At 42.7% G+C, this 18,808-nt stretch overlaps 1 protein-coding gene across 1 annotated transcript; it reads right to left on the bottom strand.

The window, feature by feature from the left end:
- Positions 1-5,133: 5,133 nt before the first annotated feature.
- LOC106566975 (mitogen-activated protein kinase 12) lies at positions 5,134-11,188 on the bottom strand. Its single transcript, XM_014135684.3, has 12 exons — positions 10,922-11,188; positions 10,134-10,263; positions 9,658-9,716; positions 8,821-8,932; positions 8,376-8,405; positions 8,225-8,272; positions 7,875-7,989; positions 7,651-7,722; positions 7,299-7,378; positions 7,047-7,125; positions 6,670-6,843; positions 5,134-6,477 (listed from the first exon to the last, which is right to left on the bottom strand). Exons 1-12 carry the CDS (start codon positions 11,038-11,040, stop codon positions 6,416-6,418), a joined length of 1,080 nt encoding a protein of 359 aa, XP_013991159.2. The 5' UTR covers positions 11,041-11,188; the 3' UTR covers positions 5,134-6,415.
- Between the last annotated feature and the right edge of the window lie 7,620 nt (positions 11,189-18,808).

Genomic DNA, 18,808 nt, shown 5'->3' with positions numbered 1-18,808 from the left:
TACTTGTGTTGAACATTTTTCTTCTGATTGTATATAGGGGCGGCAGGTAGCCTAGCCTAGTGGTTAGAGTGTTGGGTCAGTAACCAAAAGGTTGCTGGATTGAATCCCCGAGCTGACAAGGTAAAATCTGTCATTCTACCCCTGAACAAGGCAGTTAACCCACTGTTTCCCGGTAGGTCGTCCCTGTAAATAAGAATTTGTTCTTAATATGTTCTATTTACATAGACGGTCAGACACTGATAACAATTGGGAACAAAATGGCTCTAGATTTGGGGTCAGTTGAGTAGCATTCAGAAGAATGAGACACAATGACATTACTGATAGGGCTGATAGGATTACTTAAAGCAACAACAGTAGTAAAATTGTCAGTTGAGTATCCATCAGAAGAAGGAGAAACGATGACATTACTGACAGGGCTTATAGGATTACTTAAAGCAACAACAGCATTAATGTTCTTAAAGAGTTAACTTAATTTAAATGAACTCAATGCCTTCTTGACAGTTTAATCCACTTTGGCAAGTAAACGTAAAAACGTAATCCTTATGACTCAACACCTTGTTTTTATTTAATACCCATGGATTCAAGCTGTTACACGGTGCATACCCAGATAATATATAACCTATCGTCAAGGCCTCTGACACAATGTAAAGGGATCTATCATCACTATGAACTATAGCTAAACGCCAAGTTATTAAAGGGATAGTTCACCCAAATTACAAAATTACATTTGTTTCCCTTACCCTGTAAGCAGTCTATGGACAAGGTATGCTATACTTTGGTTTTGTTTACCTGGGCGTTGTTTCAAATGCTGCCTTTTTAGCATTTGTGGCAGAAATCCAATGCAAGTCAATGGTACCTGTATTAGCATTTCCATGCTTCATGCTGTCATACTTTGTCCATAAACTGCTTACAGGGTAACGATACCAATATGTAATTTAAATACTCACATCTGCTTCAATTTCGACAGGTAAGCTACAGGCAGACAACTTTAACTAATGTAAGATATGCATATGTCTACCGTACCACAACTGAAGTGACAACTTGACCTATCTAACCCATTCACAAAAACACATCCCTCAGCTTATGCTGCCCTCTAGTGAGAATAGAGGGCAGCATACAGTAATAATATTATACTGAACAGGTGCAGTCTACTGTACAGTATGTGTATTTATTCTTTCAGATTCTGTTTTCCGGTATCTAACATAATCTTTCATTTTATCCATATGAAAAAATAATACAGTTTACTATAGAATACTAGAGTTTACTATAGAACACTACAAATCAAATCAAATCAAATTGTTTTTGTCACATGCGTCGAATACAACAGGTGTAGACCTTATAGTGAAATGCTAACTTACAAATACGTGTTAAATAACAGATAATTAAAGAGCAGCAGTAAAATAACAGTGACGAGGCTAAATAGAAGGGGTACCAGTACAGAGTCAATGTGCGGGGGCACAGGTTAGACGAGTAATTGAGGTAATATGTACATGTAGGTAGAGTTATTAAAGTGACTATGCATAGATAATAACCAGAGTAGCAGCAGCGTAAAAGAGGGGGGGTGCAATAAATCTGGGTAGCCATTTGATTAGCTGTTCAGGAGTCTTATGGCTTGGGGGTATAAGCTATTAAGAAGCCTTTTGGACATAGACTTGGTACCATCCTGGATCCTGGATGGCAGGAAGCTTGGCCCCAGTGATGTACTGGGCCATACGCATTACCCTCTGTAGTGTCTTGTGGTCGGAGGCCAAGCAGTTGCCATACCAGGCAGTGATGCAACCAGTCAGGATGCTCTTGATGGTGCAGCTGTAGAACTTTTTGAGTATCTGAGGACCCAAGCCAAATCTTTTCAGTCTCCTGAGGGGGAATAGGCGTTGTCGTGCCTTCTTCACGACTGTCTTGGTGTGTTTGGACCATGATAGTTTGTTGGTGATGTGGACACCAAGGAACTTGAAGCTCTCAACCTGCTCATCTACAGCCCTGTCGTTGAGAATGGGGGCGTGTTCGGTCCTCCTTATTCTGTAGTTCACAATCATCTCCTTTGTCTTGATCATGTCGAGGGAGAGGTTGTTGTCCTAGCACTACACTGCTAGGTCTCTGACCTCCTCCCTACAGGCTGTCTCATCATTGTCGGTGATCAGGCCTACCACAGTGATCAGGCCTACCACGGCGAACTTAATGATGGTGTTGGAGTCTGTGGATCTGTTGGGGCGGTATGCAAATTGGAGTGGGTCTTGGGTTTCTGGGATAATGGTATTGATGTGACCCATGACCAGCCTTTCAAAGCACTTCATGACGACAGACTTGAGTGCTACGGGTCGGTAGTCATTTACGAAGGTTACCTTGGTGTTCTTGGGCACAAGGACTATGGTGGTTTGCTTGAAACATGTTGATTTTACAGACTCGGTTAGGGACAGGTTGGTCATTACAGGGCTCCCGAGTGGCGCAGTGGTCTAAGGCACTGCATCTCAATGCAAGAGGCGTCACTACAGTCCCTGGTTTGATTCCAGGCTGTATCACATCTGGCTGTGATTGGGCGTCCCATAGGTCGGCGCACAATTGGCCCAGCGTCTTTCGGGTTTGGCCGGGGTAGGCTGTATTTGTAAATAAGAATTTGTTCTTAAAACCACTTAAGGATCCACCCCTTTTTTCAATTTTCGCCTAAAATGACATAGCCAAATCTAACTGTCTGAGCTCAGGACCTGAAGCTAGGATATGCATATTCTTGATACCATTTCAAAGGAAAAACTTTGAAGTTTGTGGAAATGTGAAATAAATGTAGGAGAATATAACATATTAGATCTGGTATAATCTAGTGGCCAGCTACAGGCTGTTAGATTTGGGTATGTCATTTTAGGTGAAAATTGAAAAAAAGGGGCGGATCCTTAAGAGGTCATTAAAAAGAATTTAAGCTTTCTGCCAATATCAGATATGTCAACATTTTATTGTTACTTACAACCTTATGCTAATTGCATTAGCCTACGTTAGCTCAACCGTCCCACGGAGGACCCACCGGTCCTGTAGAGGTTTTAACTGACTTGCCTAGTTAATTAAAGGCTGTGTGAATGTTGACTTGTTTAAAGATCTTACATCAGCTATGGAGAGAGTGATCACAGTCATCCGGAACAGCTGATGCTCTCATGCATTCTTCAGTGTTGCTTGCCTCGAAGCAAGCAAATAAGTTATTTAGCTCATCTGGTAGGCTCGTGTCACTGGGCAGCTAGCTAATGTTAGCAGGCTGGCTCGTTAGCTAACATTACATATATGATCTTATTATTTGTATCTCAGAGCAATTTGCTTGGCTAGTTAAAGCGTAATTAAATTGTTGCCAGCAGTACAGTTACAGTCACCAACACTCTGAATAACATGAAAACAGCCGACCAGCTCTGCTAGGGCGAGTAAAATGGTCAGAGTAGGGTGTTTTCTCATTTGTGTCTGGAAGTAGCTAGCAAGCTAGCCAATGTTAGCCAGTTAGCTTGGGTGCTTGACTGCCGTTGTGAGGTCAGAACGTTCGGATCAACACTACTCATCAGCCAGAGCGTCCAGTGTGCGCTCTGAACGCTCCGAGAGCGAAACGCTCTGAATTTACAATCTGACAGCACAGTTGCAGTCACCAATGCTCTGGATAATATAACAGGCTAGTCAGCTCTGCTAGGGCGAGTGATTTTCAGTGAGCTGTTCTCTCATTTGTGTCTGGAAGTAGCTAGCAAGTTAGCTTGGGTGCTTGACTGCTGTTGTTAGTACAGAACACTCGGATCAACCCTTAAAGAGATGGGTGGGGCTAAAGCTTAAGAGGGTGTGAACGAGGCTTAATGGGTGTAAACAAAGAAGGGCTCTCCAGTAGTAGTACCAAAACATTCAAAGGCCATTTTCTCAAAAGTGAGTTTACAAGTTTATCAAGTTTCAAAGCAGAATAACTTTCCCATTGTTCCTCAACTGTAGTGTATGATATACCATTTTGTAGCTCTGAGTCTCTACTTTTATCCAATGTAAAAAACACAATTTCAAATTCTGCAACATAAGACCGATTTGAGCTGGTCGGTCACATATTATAAATACCTCACATGTTTATCCGACTCCATTAAGATGATTAGCAATATGCAAGAGACTACAGTTGAACCATGTGCAGTCAAGTATTATCCATTTAGCAGACTAAGATCAATGAGATCAATCACCGCCTGGTACGGCAGCTGCTCCGCCCATAACCGGAAGGCTCTCCAGAGGGTAGTGAGGTCTGCACAACGCATCACCAGGTGCAAACTACCTGCTCTCCAGGACACCTACACCACCCGATGTCACAGGAAGGCCAAAAAGACCATCAAGGACAATAACCACCCAAGCCTCTGCCTGTTCACCCCACTAACATCCAGAAGGCGAGGTCAGTACAGGTGCATCAAAGCTGGAACTGAGAGACTGAAAAACAGCTTCTATCTCAAAGCCATCAGACTGTTAAACAGCCATCACTAACATTGAGTGGCTGCTGCCAACATACTGACTCAACTCTAGCCAGTTTAGTAATTGGAAAATTGATGTAATCAATTTATCACTTGCCACTTTATATTATTTATATTAGATAATGTTTACATAACCTACATTATTCATCTCATATGTATATACTGTACGCCATACCATCTACTGCATCTTGCCATCTTGATGTAATTAGATGTATCATTAGCCACTTTAAACAATGCCACTTTATATAATGTTTTCATAACCTACATTACTCATCTCATATGGATATACTGTACTCTATACCATCTACTGCATCTTGCCATCCTGATGTAATGTATCACTAGCCACCTTAAACAATGCTGCTTTATATGTTTTCATACCCTACAATACTCATCTCATATGTGTAGACTGTACTCCATACCATCTATTACATCTTGCCTATGCCGTTCGGCCATCACTCATTTATATATTTTTATGTACATATTCGTATTCATTCCTTTACACTTGTGTGTACAAGGTAGTTGTTGTGGAATTGGTAGACCACTTGTTAGATATTACTGCATGGTCGGAACTAGAAGCACAAGCATTTCGCTACGCTTGCATTAACACCTGCTAAACATGTGTATGTGACAAATACATTTGATTTGATTTGATTTGATGAATGGTCATGAGAAGCGAATATCAAAGCAAGTATTATTTAATAACTTTGCAAAATGAACGGGTTCACATACAAGGCATAAAGCTTAAGTTACAAGGCAATACTGACATTAACAAAGCATAATTCTAGGCATATAGATCCTAAGGTTAACTTGCAAGACAAAGCATGAACAAAGAGATGCTAACTAGGCCAGAGGCGTAGAAGCCTAGGAAATTAGAATTGATCATACAACCTTCCTCCATGGCTGGAAACAGGATAAGAGAGAGAACAAAGCCATGTAATTCCATTTATAACATCTGAAGGTGTAACCTTTCAACCCAAGACCAACCACCATTGACCAATCAAACGATACCAAGTTTACAGTGTAACCTGACCACAAAGGCCCAATCTCCACAGGGTGTCACAGTATCTAAATGCTTGTGTAGCGGATTGGACCACTGTAAATGAGACAGAATTCCTGAGAGGACGATAGCACCTCTGAGCGTAATGTAGTTATATATATATATAGCATCAGTTATCCTCAGTGAACACGTTTCAGATAGATACTGGACATGGATACTATAGTATTATTATATCACATCCAATAGTCAGTCTGTATACTGTAACAGAGAGAAACATTTTGGCCCCTCAGTGGAGGAAGGGCTGACTAGTCCTTTGGCATTGTTCTCTGTCTTCCAACTCCAGGCGTCAGAGAGCACATAAATTTGGGCCAAGCCTGCACTACATGGAACCCAATAGAGTTCTACCATAGGAGACCGATAGAGGATTCATTTTTGTATCTGTGCCATTATAGCGTCTGTGACAGAATGTAGTCAATTTTCTTCTCCACGATTGGCTAATCCCTCCTGATGACCGGTTGGACATGACTCCAACAGGGTCACCAAGAGGGATCAGCCAATGATGTTGAAAGTCCCACCCAGTTGACTACATTAAAATGGTGGAAGCACTCAATGGCGCTGACCATGCTAATACAGCCTTTTAGCCACTAGAGGCCTCTATCAAAAGGGTTATACCAAAAAGGTTTCTTCAAAGGGTTCTCCTATGGGGACAGCCGAAGAACCCTTTTAGGTTCTAGATAGCACCTTTTTTAAAGAGTGTATGACCTTCCCTTTAAATATGAGGGATCCATAAAAATTCGGACATACAGTATGAAGTTTCATAAAGTCATATACCATGTTGTGAAATGTGATACGCAAACTTTTTATAACATGTAATAACATGTTATTCTAGTTTGTCATGTAGTTCATATGCTAAACTCCATGGTTCAAAAACTGGGGGGAGCCAGTGCTCTGTGGCGTCTGTCCACTACAATGCAGTTGCACTGGGGTTACTGGGATCGAAAGCCATAATCTCCATGTGGATCAGACCTAACAGGAAAGAACAAAGCATTTTAGAATTGTATCACAGGAATCACACCATATAGTATTTTAGAATTTCATATCCTGAAAGGGAAACTTTGCAGAACTGTAACTGTAAGTCTCCAAGAACCGTGAGAAATTCAGGAGAAATGCCATCAACATGTGCAACCAGGTAATCAGTCATAGAGAAGATATACTCACTACTCCACTCTCCCACGTCAAGCTCCAGGCTTTCAAAAGAGTCGTCATGTGTCGGGGAGTCGGGTTCAGATTCTGGGTCATGGAACTCTGCGAGATAGGGGTGTGAGAGGCCCTCTTTAGCCGTCATCCTGGTCTCTGGGTCCAGCAGCAGCATGTTCTCCAGCAGATTCACCGCTGGACAGAGGAACACACAGGACAGAGAGAGAGAGAGAGGATAGAGAAATATTACATAGAGAAAGTAAGGCATTAGGAAGTAGTGCAGGGAAAACAGAGTCAAGCCAGCCCTCAACTGTTCTCAATACAAAGTAGAAAAACTGAGATATTCACAACCACCATGCAGGATGTAACATTAGCACAGTGATAATAGACCAACTCACCGTTTACACGCAAGGAGGGAAAGACCTCCTTGAAGTTTTTCTTCTTTTGGATAGGGAGACTCTGTACATATGAGCGAGCCTGCAAGACAATACCAACAATGTTCAACTGTCAACTGTTTTTTTTCAATGTTATCTCCTTTTTCTTACAAGTTACCACCATAGTGAGCATACTTGTGATTTCAACACCAAAGCTACATTGAATAGTTGCGAGCTGAACAGTTTCCATTAGATTGAGATGACAGTAGGACCTACATCTTTGCTCTGCATCTTCTGCACCAGGGAGGATGGTGGTGTTCCTGTAACGTTGAGGATCTTCTTCAGCTGGTCAATGCCTGAAAAGGATGGTCAAGGAGGGTGTAGGGACACACAAGACACACAGTGGAAACCACTACAAGCAAAATACTTAGAGCACTGATCAGTGAACAGTCTGCTACATGATTGGTGTTGTCCCTTGTGCAACTGCAGAATGATAACTAATACATAAGATAACTACATGATACGTACATCAGTAATATACAAAGAAATGGGGTACAGAATATCTGTTTTTGTGTTGATGTAAACTTAGTGAGTTATACAGGTGTTAAGAGGAAACATGAGAGGATACTGTCATTGCCTGGGAAAAGAACCTGGCCTGTGATCATCTCAGCCAGGATGCAGCCTGCAGACCACAAGTCCACTGAGAGGGTGACAGACACACACAGAATAAATAACACATGAGCTACAGCTGAACCAATAGTACAAGAGTAAGATAACCCCAGAAGTGCAGTGCATGGAATATGAAGCCCAAATAAATGAAAAGGTATTAATTGTGTGTTGGTGATAGGTCACCTGATTGGCTATAGTGCATCCAGTTGAAGATGACCTCTGGTGACCTGTACCAGCGTGTCACCACATAGCCTGTCATCTCACTCTCGGCATGTCTTGCTAGACCAAAGTCCAGGATCTGAGATAGAAAGAGAAAGCGAGGGAATGTGAAAGAAAAGTCAATTGAAGCTTATAAAAAGAGAGGCTAATACGTAACCACAACAATCAAACAATAAAGTGTAGTCTTTAAACACCAGTGTGGCATCTTCCTAAATCAAGTAGATTATGTTTATCTTACTGTCTGAAGGTTTTACAATAAAAGGTACAGTATAATTAAACATATAAATGCAGCTTGTTGCCAAATTATTAATTACCTTTAATTCACAGTTCTCATTCACAGCAAGGTTGCCAGGTTTTAGGTCCTGAATAATAAAGGTAAAAAACATGTAGGATCTTATATGATCTGGCCACTCAAATGTACTTAGAAATGTATTTCAAGTATATTCATAAGAACCTAATACAAACCCGATGGATGATCCCTGCCGAATGGATATACTAAGGGATAGAAAAATGTAAAGAAACATTATTTTCAGGTGAGTATAAGATTACGATTTAAGATTAAGATCAAGGTCCAACCAAAATTTGACTTCCTCTTTATCCCATCCCTTCTGAAAGATACACGCATATACAGGTTGAGAGGTCAGAGCATAGGTCTGCCACACTGGGCGTCTGTGGAGCAGTTGTTTTGGGGTGGTTTAAGTGCATTGCTCAAGGGCACACCGGCAGGCAAAGGCATCTAGGATTTGATACCAGCAAACCTCCGGTTGCCAACTCATTTCCAGACGGATCACTTTTTCCTCACAGATCCGGGATTCAAAATGGCAACCATCCATTTGCTGGCACGCCTCTCTAACAGCTAGGCTACCTGCCACCCCATATAATACAATGATTTCTTAGTAGTGGTGAACACCTTAAGGCCACGTAGCAGCTGGTAGAAGAGGTAAACGATGATGCGATCGGTTAGTCTCCTGCTCTTCATGATGCGACCGAGGTCCTGAGCCACAAAGGGCATTACCATGTAACTGTAACATGGAGGAGAGAGATGGGAAGTCAGATACAAACAGTGTTACCATGTAACTGTAACATGGAGGAGAGAGATAGGAAGTCAGATACAAACAGTGTCACCATGTAACTGTGACAGAGAAAAAAAGTAGGGAAAGGGAATCATACAATACGTCATGTGCTAAAGCTACCTCCTCAAACTGAGCATTACAAATGTATAAAATGATTACATAACAAAAAATGCAGGTAACATCATACACTGTGTCTCACATGGTTGCAATCATAACACAGACATAAAATATGTGTTTTAACTCAGCTAACAGATTATATCACATACCCAAGCACACACAAAGGAGCGAAGGGCCCAAGTAAGTAAGCACAAACAAACATGAACAAACCTGCACACACACACACACAGCTTTGTTTTTGGAGTGTAAAAATGTTTGACAATTAAAAATCCTATTTTCCCTAACCCCTAACCCTAAATCTAACCCTAAACTTAACCCGAAAAACCCCGAACCTGACCTTAATCCCAAAACCTAATCCTTACATTTAAAATTGCATTTGAACAAATTCAGGACATTCGGGTGAAATTTTAGGACATCGGGGTCCTAATAATGTAGGAAAACAAGTACACACACACACAAGCACAATCAAACTCAAACTTCATGATACACTCTCAGCAGCCTGTCTCAACAAGCTGTGACAACTGGCAGAGGAATGTAGTTCACAGCTCCCCACTTACAACGTCTGGAATTTCTCCAGGGAGAAATCAGGTGTGAAGACATTGAGGAGGCTGATCACCTTAAGGAAAACAACAGGAAGAAGGAAAGTAATGAAGAGTTTATTCCCACAAAAAGTGACCACACAAACATATACATTGCAGTAACACTAATTCATCACCATTAGTACAAGTAGGCCTGACGAAGTACAAGTGTTCTGTGAATATGTTGAATGAAAACACAGGCCTATAAAAGGTGCTATTCCTCTCCACCAAACATAAATAAACATAGGAAGGAGGCAAAGGAATAAAACTGGATGTCTTTGGGTGACTGATATTCAACATACTGAATAGTTTCAAACTACAAATGATCCTAATGTGAAGTAGAATGAATAACAATTACTGCATTGTGATGGCTTTTCATTTTTGAGTGTCTGGAATCGTTATCCAAGGGAGTGTATCTCAGATGTCCACAATTATAGTAGTTAATAAGGACTTACATTGTCATGCTGGATATGGCGTAACAGTCTTAGTTCTCGGTAGGCCCGTTGAGCGTGGATTAGGGACTGAAAGGGACGATAGAGCTTCTTTATGGCCACCTTCTCCTTAGTCTGCTGGTCAATAGCAGAACTAATGAATAAAACAAGTTGAAAGTCAAATTACATTAGTGTTGGATAGAAGAATTCTGTCACAGAATGTAGGCAAGGGGGATATAGAATGGTTACCCTCAATGCCAATAGTAATACTTCAAGTCAGTATAGATCAAAGAGTACAGAATCTTTGACTAGCTTTCATGTCAGTTTGACAAATTATTATAAGTAGTACTACAAATAACATTTCAGACGCTTGTGTGTTCATTCTATATTACCGATATCTGGCAGAGGTAAAACTGGGTTTCAAGATGTGTTAATATGGGGCTGGCTCCAGGTTGGGAGTGCAAAATTAGTCTCATCTTGAGACCTGCTTCAATTTGCTAATTTCCTTGAGGCAGTAGTGCCTCTGTTAGCAATGTCCTTCGTTATTGAAAAAAAATGGAACAACAAGCTGATATTACACAATATCCAATATTGTAGAACTTTGCGTGTGTAACTAATAAGAAATTAATAAACAATTATAGGCTTAGGTAAAGTTGGTCCCTTATTCTGTTTATGTTGTACATGTTTCAATGAGAACAACTGTATTTATACAGTGGTATATTTTAAAGTGTATAAAACGCATGCTGGTTTGGCGAGAAGTTATTCCAGGAAAGCTACCAATAATTGCCCCTTCACAAAGCCCCTTCACTCACCATACTGTCCCGTAAGCGCCCGAGCCAACTGCTTTCAGCGCGATATATTGCTCTGGAACATCCCATGTGGTTTTCTTTATCTCCAGTCTATGGAAACCTGTCTTCACAGGCGATTCCATTTTGTCAATAAAATATGTCGATCTAGTTCAAACCAGTGTGGTACCTATTGGTGATTTTTTCATAGCCTTGAGGTTTCAATATGACAGGTAAGCAAAGGTAGCCTACAACTGTGAGACCGCACCCCACCCCACCTCACGTGATGTAAATGGCTTTCCCACTGCACTGTGTACACACTCACCTGTCGAAGGCTCTGTATAAAACTCATACATAGGCCTACTAGCATAGTAGCCTATAAAATTGCTGCTCTTTTTGTAGCACCATTCCAAATACTGCAAAAAGCTGCCAAATTCCTCTTACTCTTCTGTTCGATCAGCTGTGTAAAAAAAAGGATTGAGTTGGTTTGTGAAATCTGGTATTAATAGGGCTTCTTGTTCCTGTTAAATGTCTCTGTAGAGGTCAAAGTCATGCACAGACTGCACACAGAGTAAAGCAGTCACACAGATCACACAGTATAGTATTCATCTAAGTTTTCTGTACTACCAACCATGGACCAATCAAAAACTGTAACTAGTATCTGTTGTGTATTACAACTTGAAGGCTACTGTAAAAACCATAGATACGTTATAAGACCCTCCACCTTTGTCTGACCCCATTAAATTATTTGCTAAGGGATATCTATCTTGTTCTTACCATTAGTGGAATATGGGCATCCTATAGACCCTCCTGGCAAAAATATTAGTCAATACAAAAGGTTTATGATTCAAAGCTAGCTCTAATTTTTTCATCTGAATGCTCAGATTGAATGACCAGCAGCCAGAGTGAAGGACAGATGTATTGGGCATAAAGCAAGCATACTGCAGGGCACTCTGTCTGTAACGGTTCTGTAACGACAGACGCTGGGAGACGAGAAGCAAGTACAGGGCGTGGATTTAATAATAAATAAACACGAAACAAAACAAGAACAGCGTCTGGACAGGAAAAACATAACATCAATGCTGACTCGGGAATGAAACTGAGGAAGTGACAGATATAGGGGAGGTAAATGACATAATGGAGTCCAGGTGAGACCCATAATTAAGCGCAGGTGCGCGTAACGATGGTGGAAGGCTTGCGTAATGATGAGTGAACTGGTGACCTCGAGCACCTGAGAGGGGGAGCGGGAGCAGATGTGACACTGTCAAATAGGCCTACATTACATTCCTCTAGTCAAGTGGGATGGAAAAAAGGGCAGAAAATTCTGAGTCCATTACATTATTAAAACTTCTTCAGGATCGGTGTCCCTTCCACAGGACGGTTGAGTTAACGTAGGCTAATGCGATTAGCATGAGGTTGTAAATAACAAGAACATTTCCCAGGACATAGACATATCTGATATTGGCAGAAAGCTTAAATTCTTGTTAATCTAACTGCACTGTCAAATTTACAGTAGATATTACAGTGAAATAATACCATGCTATTGTTTGAGGAGAGTGCACAATATTGAACATGAAAAGTTATTAATAAACTAGGCACATTTGGGCAGTCTTGATACAAAATGTTGAACAGAAATGCAATGGTTCATTGGATCAGTCTAAAACGTTGCACATACACTGATGCCATCTAGTGGCCAAAATCTAAATTGCACCTGGGCTGGAATAACACATTATGGCCTTTCTCTTGCATTTCAAAGATGATGGAACAAAAAATACAAAAGAACGGTTGGTTTTTTCTTTGTATTATCTTTTACCAGATCTATTGTGTTATATTATACTACATTCCTTTCACATTTCCATAAACTTTCAAGTGTTTGCTTTCAAATGTTACCAAGAATATGCATATCCTCGCTTCAGGGCCTGTCACGTCCTGACCAGTAAAGGGGTTATTTGTTCTTATAGTTTGGTCAGGACGTGGCAGGGGGTATTTGTTTTATGTGGTTCTGGGTGTGTTTGTGTATGTGTTCATGTAGAGGGGGTATTTGGTTTATATGGTTCGGGGTGGTTGTGTATGTAGAGGGGTATTTGATTTATGTATTCCAGGGTTTTTGGGTTATCGTTCTATGTTAGTTTATTTCTATGTATCCTCCAGGCCGGCTCGGTCCTCCCCTCCTGCTCCATGGCTTGACGACTCATTGCGAACTCACAGAACAGGGCTCCGGGCAGCCGAGCGGAAATGGAGGAAAACTCGCCTCCCTGCGGACCTGGCATCCTTTCACTCCCTCCTCTCTACATGTTCCTCTTCTGTTTCTGCTGCTAAAGCCACTTTCTACCACTCTAAATTCCAAGCATCTGCCTCTAACCCTAGGAAGCTCTTTGTAACCTTCTCCTCCCTCCTGAATCCTCCCCCCTCCCTCTCTGCGGATGACTTCGTCAACCATTTTGAAAAGAAGGTTGACGACATCCGCTCCTCGTTTGTTAAGTCAAACGACACCGCTGGTCCACTTTCTACCACTGGTCCTGCTCACATTGCCCTACCCTATGCTTTGACCTCTTTCTCCCCTCTCTCTCCAGATGAAATCTTGCGACTTGTGACGGCCGGCCGCCCAACTACCTGCCCGCTTGACCCTATCCCCTCCACTCTCCTCCAGACCATTTCCGGAGACCTTCTCCCTTATCTCACCTTGTTCATAAACTCATCCTTGACCACTGGATACGTCCCTTCCGTCCTCAAGAGAGCGAGAGTTGCACCCCTTCTCAAAAAACCTACACTCGATCCCTCCGATGTCAACAACTACAGACCAGTTTCCCTTCTTTCTTTTCTCTCCAAAACTCTTGAGCGTGCCGTCCTTGGCCAGCTCTCTTGCTATCTCTCTCAGAATGACCTTCTTGATCCAAATCAGTCAGGTTTCAAGACTGGTCATTCAACTGAGACTGCTCTTCTCTGTGTCACAGAGGCTCTCCGCACTGCTAAAGCTAACTCTCTCTCCTCTGCTCTCATCCTTTTAGACCTATCTGCTGCCTTTGATACTGTGAACCACCAGATCCTCCTCTCCACCATCTCCGAGTTGGGCATCTCCGGCGCGGCCCACGCTTGGATTGCGTCCTACCTGACAGGTCGCTCCTACCAGGTGGCATGGCGAGAATCTGTCTCCGCACCACGTGCTCACACCACTGGTGTCCCCCAGGGCTCTGTTCTAGGCCCTCTCCTATTCTCGCTATACACCAAGTCACTTGGCTCTGTCATATCCTCACATGGTCTCTCCTATCATTGCTATGCAGACGACACACAATTAATCTTCTCCTTTCCCCTTCTGATAACCAGGTGGCGAATTGCATCTCTGCATGTCTGGCAGACATATCAGTGTGGATGACGGATCACCACCTCAAGCTGAACCTCGGCAAGACGGAGCTGCTTTTCCTCCCGGGGAAGGACTGCCCGTTCCATGATCTCGCCATCACGGTTGACAACTCCATTGTGTAATCCTCCCAGAGTGCTAAGAACCTTGGCGTGACCCTGGACAACACCCTGTCGTTCTCCACTAACATCAAGGCGGTGACCCGATCCTGTAGGTTCAAGCTCTACAACATTCGCAGAGTACGACCCTGCCTCACACAGGAAGCGGCGCAGGTCCTAATCCAGGCACTTGTCATCTCCCGTCTGGATTACTGCAACTCGCTGTTGGCTGGTCTCCCTGCCTGTGCCATTAAACCCCTACAACTCATCCAGAACGCCGCAGCCCGTCTGGTGTTCAACCTTCCCAAGTTCTCTCACGTCACCCCGCTCCTCCGCTCTCTCCACTGGCTTCCAGTTGAAGCTCGCATCCACTACAAGACCATGGTGCTTGCCTACGGAGCCGTGAGGGGAACGGCACCTCCGTACCTTCAGGCTCTGATCAGTCCCTACACCCAAACGAGGGCATTGCGCTCATCCACCTCTGGGCTGCTGGACCCCTACCTCTGAGGATGCACAGTTCCCGCTCAGCCCAGTCAAAACTGTTCGCTGCTCTGGCACCCCTATGGTGGAACAAGCTCCCTCACGACACCAGGACAGCGGAGTCAATCACCACCTTCCGGAGACACCTGAAACCCCACCTCTTTAAGAAATACCTAGGATAGGATAAAGTAATCCTTCTAACCCCCCCCCCCCCCCTAAAAGATTTAGATGCACTATTGTAAAGTGGTTGTTCCACTGGATATCATAAGGTGAATGCACCAATTTGTAAGTCGCTCTGGATAAGAGCGTCTGCTAAATGACTTAAATGTAAATGTAAATGTAATGTTCTGTCTAGGCGTTTGTATTTCTATGTTTTGTAATGGGGATTGGGGGCTTCAATTGGAGGCAGCTGTCTATCGTTGCCTCTGATTGAAGGTCCTATATTTAGGAGTGTGTTTGTCATGGGATTTTGTGGGAGATTGTTTCCGTGTATAGCTTCATGCCTTACAGAACTGTTAATCGTCGTTGTGTTTTTGTATACATGTTTGTTTTGGTTTTCCTTCTTTGTCCTAAATAAAAAAGAAGATGAGTATACATTTTCCCGCTGCGTTTTGGTCTACACCCTACATCACCCATGACAGGGCCTGAGCTACAGGCAGTTAGATTTTGGTATTTTAGGCAAAAATTTAAAAAGGGACTAATCCTTAAGAGGTCCTTAATGAGTCCAGGTCACTGTAAAATGGGAAAAAGCTGAATAGATTAAGATAAAGCTGGATTCCAGAAAGTATAATCTTTTTCAATGTCATGTGTGATTATCTGAAAAGTAGTTTTGTGGGACATGTGGGATTGCAAAATGTGTTCATATGTGCAAAACAACCATTTTTCAAATGTCCATCTTTGGTTGGGTCTTTTGTTTTGTCCGATTATTAGCAGCTAAGATAAAAACATACCAATAGGCTAATTCCATAAAGGCAGATCTAAACACTGTAGGCACTTTTTATTGAACTTTGAGCATTGACTGTAGGTGGAAAGGCACTTTATAAATCCAATCAGTTATTTCAATTATTATTTTTTTTCCAAGGTGTTACAGTGAGCACTGTAAGAACTGTATCACAGAGATTTTAAACCTGTAGGTATAACATAGACAGAGATAGGCAGCTCTAGCACCCCAAAGCTATTTTAGTCAACTTGGAGGGACTTCCTATGGGTTAAGGAGGGATCACATAATTCCATCCAGGTCATCAGGAAGGCTCAGTAAATTAATTATTCTCCTGAGAAAACATTCCATAACTGTAGGAGGCAGTAAATCACCAACCTTTGCTTTTATACCTGTTCAGACAACACACTACAGGCACCCTTTAAATTTGTTTACCGACTCGCAGAAGCAGCAGCAGAAGCAATTGGCTACTTTAAAGTGAAGAAACCCCTCAATGGCGCTGCCCATGCTGTCATAGAAGCCATTATGGCACAGATTCAAAGAAGGGCCCAACCCAAAATGGACCCCTAAGCACTACATCCTAGGCATTTGTGGAGGTCTGAGAGGATTTGATTTGTTATAAGCAATATGGTGAAACTTCCACCTAGCCTCTTAGAGGGCAAGGTGGAGCTATTACCATCCGACTGGGCACATACATCAATTCAACGTTCATTCCATGTTGGTTCAACGTAATTTCATTGAAATTACGTGGAAACAACGTTGATTCTACCAGTGTGTGCCCAGTGGGATATTGCTTACACCTGTAAAATCCTCTCAGATTAGGGTGTAGGGTTTAGGGGTCTATTTGGGAGTGGGTCATTTACTCTCTTTGACTACATGCTCTCCATACCTGTGCATACCTGGGGTGCATTCAATATGACAGAGTGGTGTTCATCGTTTAATTCAACGAAAACATTACTGTACTAAAAAAACAGTTGGAGAATGATGTGATTATGGTGGCCCAGAGGGTGATTGTGTAAGGAGGTGTGCTGCATGAGTTTTGCGATTTCAAATGGTCACACCTATATAGATCTGGCCACACCCACCAAACGTGAGTAAATATACCTCAAAAGAACAGTGAGCACCGTTTTGGGAAAACATGTAGTTCAGTACAAACTTACGGTAGGAAATGTTGATCCGAACTGAATGCACCCCAGGGTTGGGGTCAATTCCATTTAAATTCCAGTCAATTCAGAAAGCAAACCAAATTCTTATTTAAATTCCAAATGTTCCTCATTGAAAACCATTGTAATTGTAATTTCAGTTATCTCCCTGAGTTAGTCTTGCGTTACCATACCTCCAAATCACGTTGTTGCTCCTTTGGAAGTCTGCAGAAGTTTATATTAGCCGAAACGGCTAGATTAACCCAACCCCGTTCAACAGCCCTGCACCCCCACAGCAACTTGCCCAAGCATCCCCCATTTCTCCTTCACCCAAATCCAGATAGCTGATGTTCTGAAAGAGTTGCAAAATCTGGACCCCTACAAATCAGCTGGGCTAGACAATCTGGACCCTCTCTTTCTAAAAAGATCCGCCCCAATTTTTGCAACCCCTATTACTAGCCTGTTCAACCTCTCTTTTGTATCGTTTGAGATCCCCAAAGATTGGAAATCTCTTCAAAGTGGGAGACACTCTAGACCAAACTGTTACAGACCTATATCTATCCGACCCTTCTAAAGTCTTCGAAAGCCAAGTTAACAAACAGATCACAACCATTTCAAATCCCACCGTACCTTCTCCGCTATGCAATCTGGCGTCCGAGCTGGTCATGGGTGCACCTCAGCCACGCTCAAGGTCCTAAACGATATCATAACTGCCATTGATAAGAAACAATACTGTGCAGCCATATTCATCGACCTGGCCAAGGCTTTCGACTCTGTCAATCACTACATTCTTATCGGCAGACTCAACAGCCTTGGTTTCTCAAATGACTGCCTTGCCTGGTTCACCAACTAGTTCTCAGACAGAGTTCAGTGTGTCAGATCGGAGGGCCTGTTGTCCAGACATCTGGCAGTCTCTTTTGGGGTGCCACAGGGTACAATTCTCGGGCTGACCCTTTTCTCTGTATACATCAATAATGTCACTCTTGCTGCTGGTGAGTCTGATTCACCTCTACGCAGACAACACCATTCTGTATAGTTCTGACCCTTCTTTGGACACTGTGATAACTAACCTCCAGACGAGCTTCAGTGCTATACAACTCTCCTTCAGTGGCCTCCAACTGCTCTTAAATACAAGTAAAACTAAATGCATGCTCTTCAACCGATCGCTGCCCGCACCTGCCCGCCCGTCCAGCATCACTACTCTGGACGGTTCTGACTTAGAATATGTGGACAATTAAAAATACCTAGGTGTCTGGTTAGACTGTAAACTCTCCTTCCAGAGTCACATTAGGCATCTCCAATCCAAAATTAAATCTAAAATCAGCTTCCTGTTTCGCAAACAAAACAGCATTCACTCATGCTGCCAAACATACCCTCGTATAACTGACTATCCTACCAATCCTCGACTTCGGCGATGTCATTTAAAAAATAGCCTCCAACACTCTACTCAGCAAATTGGATGCAGTCTATCACAGTGCCATCCGTTTTGTCACCAAAGCCCCATATACTACCCACCACTGCGACCTGTAAGATCTCGATGGCTGGCCCTCCCTTCATATTCGTCACCAAACCCACTGGCTCCAGGTCATCTATAAGTCTTTGCTAGGTAAAGCGCCGCCTTATCTCAGCTCACTGGTTAACATAGCAGCACCCACCAGTAGCACGTGCTCCGGCAGTTATATTTCACTGGTCACCCCCAAAGCCTATTCCTCCTTTGGCTGCCTTTCCTTCCAGTTCTCTGCTGCCAATGACTGGAACGAATTGCAAAAATCACTGAAGCTGGAGACTCATATCTCCCTCACTAACTTTAAGCATCAGCTGTCAGAGCAGCTCACAGATCACTGCACCTGTACATAGCCCATCTGTAAATAGCCCATCCAACTACTTCATCCCGATATT

The sequence above is a fragment of the Salmo salar genome, chromosome 13 (genome assembly GCF_965601325.2).
Source record: "Salmo salar chromosome 13, fSalSal1, whole genome shotgun sequence".
Classification (NCBI taxonomy): domain Eukaryota; kingdom Metazoa; phylum Chordata; class Actinopteri; order Salmoniformes; family Salmonidae; genus Salmo; species Salmo salar.
Note: the sequence above shows the minus strand (reverse complement) of the source record. Positions and strands in the feature narration are given on the sequence as shown.

What these genes read in the sequence shown, in the direction of transcription:
- LOC106566975 (XM_014135684.3), bottom strand. Translation starts at nt 11,040, where the DNA reads ATGGAATCGCCTGTGAAGACAGGTTTCCATAGACTGGAGATAAAGAAA. An exon ending in GCCATATCCAGCATGACAAT is followed by an intron (nt 9,717 to 10,133) that starts GTAAGTCCTTAT and finishes GTTTTCCTTAAG; the next exon opens with GTGATCAGCCTCCTCAATGT. An exon ending in GATGCACTATAGCCAATCAG is followed by an intron (nt 7,723 to 7,874) that starts GTGACCTATCAC and finishes TCACCCTCTCAG; the next exon opens with TGGACTTGTGGTCTGCAGGC.